Raw genomic sequence first — 14,153 nt, 5'->3', positions numbered from 1 at the left:
ATGCATATCATTTGGAGTAAATCGCCTCCCCCACTAAATTAACCTCCAGATCCCTAATGCTGGCCTTGCCTGCTGTTTGTCTTTCAATATTTTGTACCATTTTCTTCTCCTTCAAGAGCATCAGGAAGGAAGATTTTTAAAGGCAGGGAAAGTGCTTGGAGCTCAGCTCCGGCTCCCCTTGAGCACTGAGGGGGCCGTGGGACCAGTCTCTCGCTCCCTCTCTCTGTATCTTTAAGATCCCCTCCTCCACCTTGTCCCTCCAGCCCCTCCCTTCACTCCCCCCCCCCCATCTCCTGCTCGCTCGCTAGCTCGCTCTCTGCCTCAGCTGCTGGGCTCTGCCTGACTCGCCTCCTCGCCAGGCTCCCTGGACCAGCAGCCATGGCCGACATGAAAACGGGCATCTTCGCCAAAAACGTCCAGAAGCGGCTGAACAGGGCGCAGGAGAAGGTCAGCGGAGAGGGGGGGGAGGCAGGGGGCTTGTTACCCCCCCGGGGGGGGGGCGGAGGAGAACAGGTGCAATTGGAGGGTTGCAGTTTACACTGGGGTGGAGGGGGAGGCAGCGCGCGGAGGACGCCTCCCGGGATGGGTGCAAAGGGGAAGCAGCAGCAGCAAGGGGCTGCGACTGAGCATCCCAGGCTGGGGGCTGGGAAATGCATCGCTCGGGAGGGGAGGGAGGGGGGGAAGCAGGCGGGCCGGGCTGCAGAAGCAATGGCACCGGGGAAGACCGCACAGGCAGCCGCACACACAGCTGGTGCTGCTGCAGCAGCCCCCGCTCCGCCCTGACAGCTCTGTAGTGGCAGGCAGGGTTCCTTCAGCCACGGAGTGACCAGCCCCATATTAGGGGCTTTGTTTTATATACGCAACTATTCCCTCCCCCCCCCCCCGTCCCCCAAAAGTGTCTCCATTTTTCACCGTTGCTGCCTGGTCACCGTATTTGTCCATCCATCCCCTCTGCTGACCATGCAATGGTCAATCCCCCATCCCCCGTGGTGCTGCTAACGCTCACCTTTAGCTATAGGCGTGTGCGTGTGGCGGGCAGGAGGCGGGGCTGCAGCTGCCTCTGGCTTCATAGCTAGGGGATCGGATGTATTTGTACTTTACTGGGGTGGAATTAAGAAGCAGGGAGAGGAGAGGAAAAATGGATGTCTGTTTTGACCCTCTTAGGGCAAGAGAGGAAAGAACCTGTTTCTTTAATCATAAGCATACAAGATCCCTAGACAATGGCTAAAAATCTACAAGACAAGACAGCCCCCATTAATGTCTGTGTGGCCTGATTAAGACAATATTGTATGCCCTTCCTCAAAGGTCAGGAGGGAAGTGTAAACTCTAATCGATGAGTGCGCTACAGTGTTTCCAGTGAAACAAAATCAGTAATTACAACACCCATACTGTGAATCGCCTTTGTTTTAACATAGACTTGTTCCATCAGGCTTTCTTTGACTCGTGTATAATGACAGAAGGGACGGGTAAATGCATCTCGATTCATTATGGAATGTAAAATAACCCAGGGAACCATTATCATTTTAATTTTAAATGCCTGTATAACAAATACTTTGGATAACTACCAAGTGACAGGGGGTATTCTTGCCTTAAGGACAGGAAAGCTTCTGAGGTCAGATATTATGTAATATAACTGGCCCATTTATTTTTCATCTTGACTGAACTACTCTTATACCATTGTGCAGATCAATCAACCTTAGTTTTCTCAGAATAAATATTGTGCGACTAAAGTGGATTTATTTTGTTTTACTCCAGTGTTCCCCTCCCCCTCACACTGAATATTCCAGGGTTTCATCTACTTGCAAAATTATTGGATAATAATCTTGCTTTGGCATTCAGAGAACACAACTGGGCCAGATCCTCAGTGCATGTTCTCTACCATGGCTCCCTCAAAGGCAGTAGAACTACAGTGAGGGTCTCGTCCATGTGTCTTGTAATTAAAGATAGGCAAAATATCGGGAGAATTTTAGGCCAAATGGTAGCACAGTAGAATGCAGCACAGTAGAAGGAATACATCTGTCGCCTTGATCTGTTCACAGAAATAAAGGTTTGGCTGTCTCTTGTCCCCACCTCCACACATGCACACTTTCAATACTCTAAGAGGATTGTATTTCCTTTAATATCCTCCCAAGCTCCTCTTGAACTAAAGTGATCCTCCTCACCAGGTTCATTTGGCAGCTGAACCTTCCTATGAAAGAGGTGGTTCTAGCTACCATCTAAATCACTCGTGTCAGTAATCCACAGTGACCACAGCATAAACAGCTATAAGGGCTCATTTCAGCTTTTTCATTAGCAATTTTGGAGTTTGGAAATGTAATCGTGTTCCTCATTTTTAAAAAAAAATTAGTCATGACACTGAAAACTCCTGAAGCTGATCACATTTCAGTTGCTAAAGGATTTAGAACCCCGTCTTTAATCAGAGAAAACTGTCACTGAAGTTAACAGGGAATTTGCAAGAGTCGGTATTGCAGGATATCCGCATTAAGCCTTATTAATTGAACCCAGTGGGTATAAATGTGCCACATAAATTTTTCCAGTTTTAAATCTCTTGCAACTATGGAAATATAAATACAAACCTTGAATTTGGACAGAAAAAATATTTGTGCATGAATGTATATATGGAGAAAATATATGTTGGCATAGTGCAGTGTAAAGGTTTTACCAGCATGAGTTTGTGATAGCCATATTACATGCGAGTGGCAAAGTCATCCCAGCTGAATGCCAATAAAACCTCTAACCCACACTATTTGCATTTGCTATGCATTTTACATAAGTGCTCTAGGGAGTTTTTAAAAAATATTTTACTGATGCTATTTTTCATAGCTCTCTGCCTATATCTTGGCTGCCTTTGTACCATGTATTCAACTCTATAGAGCTTCAAGGGAGAAAAAAATGTATCACAGATAGAATGTAGAAAACTCCCACACATAATAATGTCATCATTTTAGGATCTACTATCTGAGACTGTCACATGCTAAAAACAAGTCTGTATTCTATTGTTAAAACTCTCCTCTTTCAAACAGCATTAAGTTCTTGTATATCTGTCCCCGATCAGTCCCCCAAATATTGGGGTTTAAACCAGTCACTAGTCTAATAGTGAATATTGCCCATCCTGCAATTTGGCCCAATGTTTTGTTTTTTTAAATAGAGAAGGCCACTGTTTGAAGTTATTCAGAGGTTTTGGTCCGAGTTGCATGAAAAATATAATTCATCTCATGAGTCTGTATCAGTGGATATCACCATCACTTAGGCCCAATCCAGTAGTGAATTTAAGTGCACACTTAACTTTAAGTAATTGTTTAAGTGCTTTGCTGAATCAGGGCCATAAAACATATGTGTTGTTTGTGTGTGTATAATGTCAATAATACCATATATTTTTGGTTTACAAGGAAATAAATTTTATCAGTGGGTCTGGTGACAACATAAAGTGCAAGAGTGCAGCCAGAGTAGATTATGATGTTGCCAGATAGAGATATGTCTTTGCTTCTCTGTTCAAGATTTGCATATAGTTTTATTGCTTAAAATACACAGATCTCTACTATACCCATTCCTTGTTTTGCCTCACAAAATCTCTCTTGCTATTCTGCCTTCAACATCTACTTATGTTTTCTCTACCTCCATATTTGTCTCATGCTTCTGCTGTCTTCTTGTTCTGCCTCAGACCCTCCCTTTGGGCTACAGGGATCTCTTCTCTAAATACTATCTCCCACTCCCCAGACCTTTCTCTCATACTTAAACTACCAGTTAGTGCTGGGTCTCCATTATGGTTATATAAGGCAAAATCTCTTAACATTTTTTTGCTAATATTTTTAAAAGCATAATTGAGAATACTAAAAGCTCCATGTGCAGCTATTTATTTTTATTTAGGTTTTTAAAATAAAAGGGGTGGGAGTTGCAGGAACTAACATATTTATACATTTTTATACAGGCTTTTCGCAAGTGTGATATTACACATTTTAAATGATTGAAAGTCTGATTTCTGACTTCATAGGTACAATGTGATTGTGTGATGTACATATTGTACAACACGCGTAGACTTCAGTGTGCTATCTGGTATAAAAGAGCAATGTGTTAGAAATAAATGAGTTCTGTTTATTCAGTTTATCCCCATGATTTGCTGACATTCTAGCAAAAGTATAAGTATTTTCCATTCTGTTTTGTTTTTGTTTTACGCCTATAATACCTGTATCAAGGACATTGATATTACAAGGTATTTAATGCCATAGGTCAAATCCCAGACCTAATAGCCAGACTATGGAAAAATATCTTTTTAATGACAAATGACATAACTTTCAACTCCCTGTGTATATATATATGTATGAGAGAGAGAGTGTGTGTGTGTGTGTGTATATATATATATATATATACACACACACACAGGAGTGCTGCCAGCTTTTCTGCCACCCTAGGAAGCAGAAGGTCCCGCCCCGAAATGCCACCTCCCACAGAGGCGGTGGAAGGTCCCGCTGCCGAAATACCGCCTCGGTCGCCGCCCCCCAAATTGTAGTGCCCTAGGCGACTGCCTAGGTCGCCTAATGGGTTGCGCCGGCCCTCTGTGTGTGTGTGTGTGTGTGTGTGTGTGTGTATATATATATATACACACACACAAAGGCTGTTGATTAATCACCGTTAACTCATGCGATTAACTCAAAAAAATGAATCACTGTTAAAAAAATTAATTGTGATTAATCACAGTTTTAATCGCACTGTTGAACAATAGAATACCAATTGAAATTTATTAAATATTTTGGATGTTTTTCTACATTTTCATATATATTGATTTCAGTTACAATACAGAATACAAAGTGTATATTATTTTTGGTTACAAATATTTACACTGTAAAAATGATAAACAAAAGAAATAATATTTTTCAATTCACCTCATATAAGTACTGTAGTGCAATCTCTTTGTCGTGAAAGTGCAATTTACAAATGTTGATTTTTTTGTTACATAACTGCACTAGAAAACAAAACAATGTAAAACTTTAAAGCCTACAAGTCCACTCACTCCTACTTCTTCTTCAGCCAATCACAAAGACAAACAAGTGTGTTTACATTTACAGGAGATAATGCTGCCCTCTTCTTATTTACAATGTCACCAGAAAATGAGAACAGGATTTGCATGGCACTTCTGTAGCCGGCATCGCAACCTATTTATGTGCCAGATATGCTAAACATTTGTATGCCCCTCCATGCTTTGTCCACCATTCTAGAGGAAGTGCTTCCATGCTGATGACGCTTGTTAAAAAAAAATGCATTAATTAAATTTGTGACTGATCTCCTTGGGGGGAGAACTGTATGTCCCCTGCTCTGTTTTACCCACTTTCTACCATATATTTCATGTTATAGCAGTTTCAGATGATGGCCCAGCACATTTTGTTAATTTTATAACACTTTCACTGCAGATTTGACAAAATGCAAATAATGTACCAATGTGAGATTCTGAAAATAGCTACAGCACTTGACCCAAGCTTTAAGAATCTGAAGTGCCTTCCAAAATCTGAGAGGAACAAGGCATGTGGAGCATGCTTTCAGAAGTCTTAAAAGAGCAACACTTTAATACGGAAACTACAGAACCCAAACCACCAAAAAAGAAAATCAAGACTTCTGCTGGTGGCATCTGACTCAGATGATGAAAATGAACATGCGTCAGTCTGCACTGCCTTGGATTGTTATCGAGCAGAACCCGTCATCAGCATGGATGCATGTCCTCGGAATGGTAGTTGTAGCATGACGGGACATATGAATCTTTAGCGCATCTGGCACGTAAATATCTTGTGACAACGGCTACAACAGTGCCAGCGAAAATGTCGCTTTCAGGTGACATTGTAAACAAGAAGAGGGCAGCATTATTTCCTGCAAATGTAAACAAACTTCTTTGTCTGAGTGATTGCGTGAACAAGAAGTAGGACTGAGTGGACTTGCAGGCTTGGACTTGCAGGCTCTAAAATTTTACATTGTTTTATTTTTGAATGCAGTTTTTTTTACATAATTCTACATTTGTAAGTTCAACTTTCATGATAAAGAGCTTGCACTACAGTGCTTGTATTAGGTGAATTGAAAAATATTATTTCTTTTGTTTTTTTACAGTGCAAATACTTGTAATCAAAAATAAATATAAAGTGAGCACTGTACACTTTATATTCTGTGTTGTAATTAAAATCAATATATTTGAAAATATAGAAATCATCCAAAAATATTTAAATAAATGGTATTCTATTATTATTTAACAATACATTAATCATGATTCATTTTTTAATCGCTTGACAGCCCTAATATATGTATAAAATATTAAAATGTAGTGTGCATGCATGTGTATTTATTCACTAAATTAAAATTGATATGAAAATATATCCTTGTTGCATTAGTATATTGTCTTTCTTCATATGAGGTAATCAATCAATCTTTTATTTATCTATATATCTATATATACATTTTAAACAGTAACTCCAATGTCAATGTATACACTATATGATTCAGCTGTCTCAATCATTTTTAAAAAAATGTATCTGTATGTAATATAGTAAACTTTTGGCCTTTGAACAGTAAACTCAATAATATCAACAGCAATACTGTAAGTTTTATATAGTGCCTTGTTTCTTAAGGGATTCCAAAAAGCTTTGCAAACTAATCACTGCACCCATATCTGGAGTGTAATATGGCAGCTGTTTGACACTATGCTGTAACATTACAAAATGATTCAAGACAGAAAAAGAGAAAAACTCTGTCCATTTAAAACTGTAGAGAAAATGTAAGTAGAGGTAGAACATACCCCTCTACCCCAATATAACGCTGTCCTCGGGCGCCAAAAAATCTTACTGTGTTATAGGTGAAACCGTGTTATATTGAACTTGCTTTGATCTGCCTCCCCACCCCTCGCGCTGCTTTACCACGTTATATCCGAATTCGTGTTATATAGGGTCACGTTATATCGGGGTAGAGGTGTAATTACCCAAACTCAGATTTGGCCAGGCTAATACCCAAAGGTGCGATTTGGATTTTTAATGAGAACAAGTGGTTGGGTACTATTATTATGTGCTTTTTAATTCTTTGTCTGCCTCTTTGCCCTCATCTTGCTCTTTCTTCTCCACAAAATTTCAACTGATCCTCTCCCGCTCAGTCTTCCCCGCTCCCCCATGCATTTCAATGACACCTCTCTGTTTCTGTCTACCTCCCACCAATTTGTCCAACCCAGATCCTCTCTTTTCCCCTCTCCAGTAAATTTGGCCCCTCCACCATCAGATTCCATCTCTCCTGTCCTCACATATTGTCTAACCCCAACCACTAACATTCTTCTCCTGAGAGTGGAATCTGGTCACTTCTCTGCTCCCCACTGCCTGCCTTACTGCACTGGATTGACAGATATTGTGCGGGTGAAGGAACCATTAGTGAGAGCAGGGAGGATGAATAAGACTCTCTTCTCAGTAGCCTGAGTTGCCCCCAGCAGCCAGGAACATAAACTGCAAATGGAACCTTGCTGATCACCTGCTTCTCTGTGACATTTCAGTAGGGATGGGTGACAGAGAGACAGCTGGGGCAAAGGTGTGATTGGGTGGGTGTGCATGTAGGGGGCAAAGAAAATGCTTGTGCTCCGGCTCCCTGAGCGCAAGTGAGGTGGGCTTGCACAGCAAGAGAGCCCCCATTACCCCGGAGGGACTGGCTAGTGATTAGAAGCTAATGCTGGAGGGGCAGATGAGCTGCATTTAGAAAAAAGAAAGTGTAAAAGATGCTTCTGAGCACTCTTTCCTCTGTGGCTATGGCAGCATTCTGTCTGCTTGGCACCCTGTAGGCAGCGTGCCTCTAGCTACTGCTGCAGTGCAGCTGGGCCATCTCCTTTACCATTGGTCTGACTGTAAAAGCCCCAACAGAGTCCTTCATGTGTGCTCAGAATATCGCTGTTTGTATCTGCTAGTGCCTGAGAGTTGCTCTATGTTTCTTTACATCCTTTTTTTGGCATAATCCCACCCCAGCCCTCCATGTCTCACTTTGATTAATAAGCATTAGAAGCAGCAGGGAAATGTACCTCCAATTGTGCAGAATACATTTTAAGACCCCAGTTCTCCACTGCAGTGGTGGCCACAGGGAGATGACCTGGCTCGCTGACACTCAGCACCACAAAGCAGTTAGAGTAGGCCCCCAGCTGCTCTAACTTCTGCTGCTGGCATAAGTAAGGAGTGCCTATGCTATTGGGGGATCAGACACAGCGGGGGTCATTTCCACCATACCCTATTCCACCCTTGCATTACCCCAGCCTGTATCTCCCACACATTTTCTCCCACTTATACCAGGGACTGGAAGGGCAGCTGGTGTAGGAGGCATAATACTGCCTCCCTCAGCTTTACACTGCCGGAGAGTTCCCCCTATGAAGGGAAATTTTCTATGGGGAATATCCAGCTGGGTTAAGTAGTTCAACATGTGCTGCCACAAAGTAAACTTTAGTGACTTGGAGAATCCAGTCCTCAACATCTCAAAGGCAGGGTCTCTTTTCCCTAATCATGCTGTGTTGTACCATAGTGAGCCTTTTCTGGTTTTGAACACAACATAATTTGATTCTGTCTCAGAGAACAGGTAGACGGTCAATAGTTTCCAGAATCAGAAACCACTGACCCACGAGGAAGGCAATAATGCTATATTGTCTTATGTCACGTAAGCCTGTCTCAGCCAATGGGATTGTATATAGAAAACATAGGCATACTCTAAAGATACATGTAATACATCACTACAGGACCTATGGCACTGTGAGAAAGCTCACACATCAAAATGTTCTATTGTTCCTGCTTGTCACACTGTCCTGAGATTCTGACTCTTCATTAATTAATTTTATTATTTATATTATGGCCGCATCTAAACACCCGATCGAAGATCAGGGCCCATTATGCTAAGCACTTTGTGAGATCTTTGGGCATAATTCTTATTATGTGTTTGCAATCAAAATAGACAAGGCAGACAACAGAGGGCAGGTGAAGCAGGGGCACAGAGAGGTAAAGGGACTTGCCCTAGGTCACACAGCAGGTCAGTGGCAGGGCTAAATTAGAACTAGGTCTCTAGACTCACAGTCCAGTGCCCTGTCCATTGCCCTCACCACCACTTTTCAGTATCCTTTTTTTGTTTTTCCCCACTCCCTTCCACTACCTCTTCTCTGGTTGCTTCTGTTTTGTAGCTTACTCACCTGATGTGACCCTCTGCCTTGTTCTCCCCAACTCTTCGGCATCCTCATTGCTATCCATTCCCTTTAATCTTCAGTTCTGAGTCACATTCACACATACACCCCCGCCCCCGTGGAGCTATAGTCAAACTTCCTTTCCTGTAGCTTCAGCAGCTTTTAACCTGTACTTTAGAGCATCACAAGGTCCAGGGACTCAATCGTTCAATCAGGAATTAACACTTTATATGTACAGGAAGAGGGAGGCCTGTGCAAAAGTGATACTGGCAATAAAACAAGCTATATTTATTATTGTTTATTACTGTAACTCAAAAAGCAGCTGGTATTTTTCAGTTCACATATTTCCAATTCTCTTTGTTTTATGAAACTGTCAACTTTGCTACTATCAGGTATTGATTTGTAAAATTCTGCCTCAGTAAATAAATATCTTTAACAAATTAGGATTTTGAGAGAATAAAAACTGAGTTATCTGAAGAAGAGTGAACCCTATTTTCTTTTTGTCCAACACATTGTCATCAATAATAAGTACCAGTATTCTGGAAGCCAAATTCTGCCTTCACCTATATCTGTAAAACTCCACAGAAGGCAAAGGGATGACCCCGGTGTAACTGAAGGCTGAAATTGGTCCACAGTGGCATTAACCGCAGTTAATGGATCAGTTATCTCATCTGTAAAATGGGTATGATAGATCTTGATTCTGTAAGGTACTTAAGCATACAGTTTGCAGTCAAGTTGGAAGGGCCTATTGAGTGGGGTCCTGCAGGGATCAGTTCTGTTCAATATCTTTATAAATGATTCAGATAATGGCATAGAGAGTACACTTATAAAGTTTGTGGACGATATCAACCTGGGAGGGGTTGCAAGTGCTTTGGAGGATAGGATTAGAATTCAGAATGATCTGGACAAACTGGAGAAATAGTGTGAAGTAAATAGGATGAAATTCAATAAGGACAAATGCTCCACTTAGGAAGGGACAATCAGTTGCACACATACAAAAGGAAAGGACTCCCTAGGAAGGAGTACTTCAGAAAGGGATTTGGGGGTTATAGTGGATCACAAGCTAAATATGAGTCAACAGTGTAACACTGTTGCCAAACAAACAAACAAAAACAAACATAATTCTGGGATGTAGTAGCAGGAGTGTTGTAAGCAAGACACGAGAAGTAATTCTTCCACACTACTCTGTGCTTATAAGGGTTCAACTAGATTATTGTGTCTAGTTCTGGACCCCACATTTCAGGAAAGATGTGGACAAATTGGAGAGAGTCCAGCGAACATGACTTATGAGGAAAGACTGAAAAACCTGTTTGTTTAGTCTGAGAAGACTGAGGGGGGACATAATAGTTTTCAAGTACATAAACCGTTGTTACAAGGTGTAGGGTTAAAAATAGTTCTCCTTAACCTTTGAGGCTAGGACAAGAAGCAATGGGCTTAAATTGCAGCAAGGGAGGGTTAGGCTGGACATTTGGAAAAAACTTCCTAACTGTCAGGGTAGTTAAGCATTGGAACAAATTGCCTAGGGAGGTTATGGAATCTGTCTTTGGAGGTTAAGAACAGCTTAGACAAACACCTGTCAGGAATGCTCTAGTTATTACTTAGTCCTGTCTTGAGTGCAGGGGGCTGGACTAGATGACCTATTGAGGTCTTTTCTAGTCTTAAACTTATGTGATTCTATGTACCTAAAGGCTTGTCTACACACACCTGTGTAATTAAAAGTGGGATGTCTGGTTAAACTTGTGCAATTTTGTGTGAGGACAGCGTTTCATAGTTTTAAACCTGGCTTACGATTGTTTAACTTGTTCCTGTAAGCCAGGTTTAAAAATGTACAATTACATCTTTGTTTAAGCTGATGCAGCATCTGTGTGTAAACTGGGCCTAACTCTAAGCACTTGGGTAGTTCCACTGAAATCAAGGCTATTGTTAGCATGGCATTGTTTTGTTGCTGTAGATGTGGTGGATAATTACAAACATTAACTTTGTCTTATTTTTAAAAACACAAGGGAAAGTAGATGGTCTTGATTAGCGAAGTAAGAATTGAATTGCTTACACCATGTACACCATGTTTAGATATACATCAGACAGATACTTACAACAGAGAGGAAACTGAGGAGTGAGGATCAAAGTCAGTGCAAAGAATAGGAAAACCTCAATGGGTTGTTCAATCATCAGACCCGAAGAGAAGATGAATAAAGGACTAACCTTAAAGCAAGTTACTTCAGAGATGGTTAGGGACTATTGTTTCCAAAGTTGTAGCTCATCTAAAAGAAGAAACAGGGAAGGCTGGGTAATGATGCTAAAAGTTGCTTTAGCATAACTAAGAGACTCTGAGAGAGCAGCAGTGCCAGTGGCATTTGAAAACAAGGCTTAATAACTGAAGGAAATGGAACTCCAGATACAGCATGCCTGATTCTATAGAGAAGGCTGCTGCAACCAGAGTGAGTTCATGGGTACTAGATTCTGTTGTCAGAAAAGAATGACACTAGATTCATTATCTGAGGAAAAGGCAGATAGAAAATCATCAAAATACAATGGAAAGTGTTGGGGCTTTTGTCCACATATTAAGTTATCTGGAAGGAAGTCAGAAACAGCAGCTGTAATTCTAAGATGAAAAATAGTGTCACTACTTGGATTTCAAGAAAAGTTGGTGTGTAAATACCTGAAAGTGTAACCATGCAAAGTCGTATACAATGGAGTTCTAGCCATTTTGGTCCCTGGATATTACAGACACAAGGTGAGTGAGGTAATGTCTTTTACTGGACCATCTGCTGTTGGTGAGAGAGATAAGGCCTCACCCACCTTATCTCTAATCATGCAAAGGGAATTCCCATGATTAAAACAAAAATACTATAGTTTCCCCCACTATATCCTAAAACTCATTTTGGATTAGTTAGCAGAAACCAAACAAATTATTTATCACATTGTAGTCTACAGGCTGCCAAAATATAATTTCTGATAGCTCACCTCTAAACTTTCCCCCAAATAATTCTCAGTGCAAATGAGTGGGCAGAGGTTAGAATCATAAAATCATAGACATGTAAGGCTAGAAGGAACCTCAAAAGGTCATCTAATTCAGCCCCTTATTCCGAGACAGGGCAAGATCATTCCCGACAGGTCTTTGTCTAACCTGTTCTTAAAAACCTCCATTGAAGGGTTTCAACAACCTCCCTTAGAAGCCTATTCCACTGCTTAACTATCCTTGTAATTAGAAAGATTTTCCTAATATCTAAACTAAATCTCCCTTATAGCAGATTAAGCCAATTACTTCTTGTCCTACCTTCAGTGGACGTGGAGAACAGCTGATCACCGTCCTCCTCATATCATATATATGTATGTATAAAATATCATATTGCCTCTCTAAAATCTATGGTACACCCACATCTTGAATACCACATGCAGATCTGTTGCCCCATCTCAAAGAAAATATATTAGAAATGGAAAAGGTACAAAGAAGGGCAACAAAAACGATTAGCTTTTGTATGAGGAGAGATTAAAAAGACTGGGATTTTTCAGCTTGGAAAAGAGATGACTAAGGGGATATGTGACAGAGGTCTATAAAAAATCTTGACTAGTGTGGAGAAAGTGAATAAAGAAATGCTATTTACTCCTTTACATAATACAAAAGCTCTAACACAATGAAATTAATAGACAGCAGGTTTAAAACAAACAAAAGGAAGTACTTCTTTACACAACTCACAGTCAACCTGTAGAACTCGTTCTGAAGGCCAAAACTTATCTAGTTCAAAAAAGAACCAGAAAAGTTCATAGAGGATGGGTCTATTAGCCAGGATGGTCAGGACGCAACATTGTGCTCTGAGTGTTCCTACCCTCTGATTGCCAGAAGCTGGGAGTGGAATGACAGGGGATGGGTCCCTTGATGATTAACGCTTCTGTTCATTCCATCTGAAGCATGTGGCATTGGCCACTGTTGGAAGACAGGATACTGGGCTAGATGGGCCACTGGTCTTATGTTCTTAGGTCCTCTTTTTAACAGCCCTTACCATATTTGAAGACTGCAATCAGATCTCCACTTCTTTTCTCATGATTAAACACACCCATTTTTTTTTAGTATTAGTCTGTTAAATTTTCCCTTTTGTGTTTGTCTCTTCATCTTCCAAATTTCTCTCCTACTCAACCTTCTTCTCTGTCTGTCTTTTCTCCTATCCTTTGTTCTTTCTTTGAGTCTCTCCCTCTCTCTTACTCTTCTCTTGTAGGATTGCAGCAAAAGTACTTCTTAGCTCAAATGCAAAAACCATTTACAGCTAGAACTGGCTTATTTAGTACAATTTATTTATCTTGTACTGCACGACTCTGTGCTGGTTGCAGAATGGCCAACCCTAAGTCTTCAAAAGTCATGTCAGGCACCCAAAATAATGAGATTTTTAAAATGTTGGTTTATTTTTTTTCTGCATTCTGTTAAGGTGCACTTACTTCACATTTTCAAACTTTTCTCTGCAACCATGGGAGTTAAAAACTTCTTTCCCCATGAAAGCTGAGATTTTTATGCTATTTCTTGATTCCAGGAGCCGGGGCTTTAAGAAATACAATAAATATCATAAGACTTGCAATAAGTGCCTGCTTCTGTCCCATTGAAGTCAATGGCAGCTTTACCATTGACTGCAATGGATACAGGATTAGGCCATAAATTTGTGAGAGTTGGCAAGTCTGGTTGTTCCTGGTTCTCTTGACCCATGATATTCTGCTACCAGTTTCATATTTGGGTGGGCAGAGGTCTACTAATTGGGAAAGTGATGGGAAGCCAAATATGATGTGAAAATCTACTGTGCACATTCACCTCACGTGGAATTCTGAAAGGGAAGGGGAAGCTAATGGAAGGAGAGCAAGTTAGCTAGGAAGTGGGGAAGTTAGTGAAAGGAGTTCAAAAGATAAGTCAAAGCTTTCAGCAGTGAACTGGGGGGCAAAGTCTGGTCCTAAACTGGGGAAAAGTCCAACTGACTTAAGTGGAGTTTTCTTGATCAGCACTTTAGAATTT

The 14,153-nt window shown here is 40.9% G+C and overlaps 1 protein-coding gene across 2 annotated transcripts in view; it reads left to right on the top strand.

Moving 5' to 3' along the window:
* Positions 1-298: 298 nt before the first annotated feature.
* Positions 299-14,153, top strand: part of AMPH (amphiphysin) — a gene marked incomplete in the record, with an annotated part of 178,825 nt that continues 164,970 nt past the window's right edge. For both annotated transcript variants that reach the window (XM_034761228.1, XM_034761230.1), the window contains 1 exon segment: positions 299-447. In XM_034761228.1, the coding sequence (XP_034617119.1) occupies positions 379-447 (69 nt within the window).

The sequence above is a fragment of the Trachemys scripta genome, chromosome 2 (genome assembly GCF_013100865.1).
Source record: "Trachemys scripta elegans isolate TJP31775 chromosome 2, CAS_Tse_1.0, whole genome shotgun sequence".
NCBI classification, from domain to species: Eukaryota; Metazoa; Chordata; order Testudines; family Emydidae; genus Trachemys; species Trachemys scripta.
This window is presented reverse-complemented; position numbering and strand designations above follow the sequence as displayed.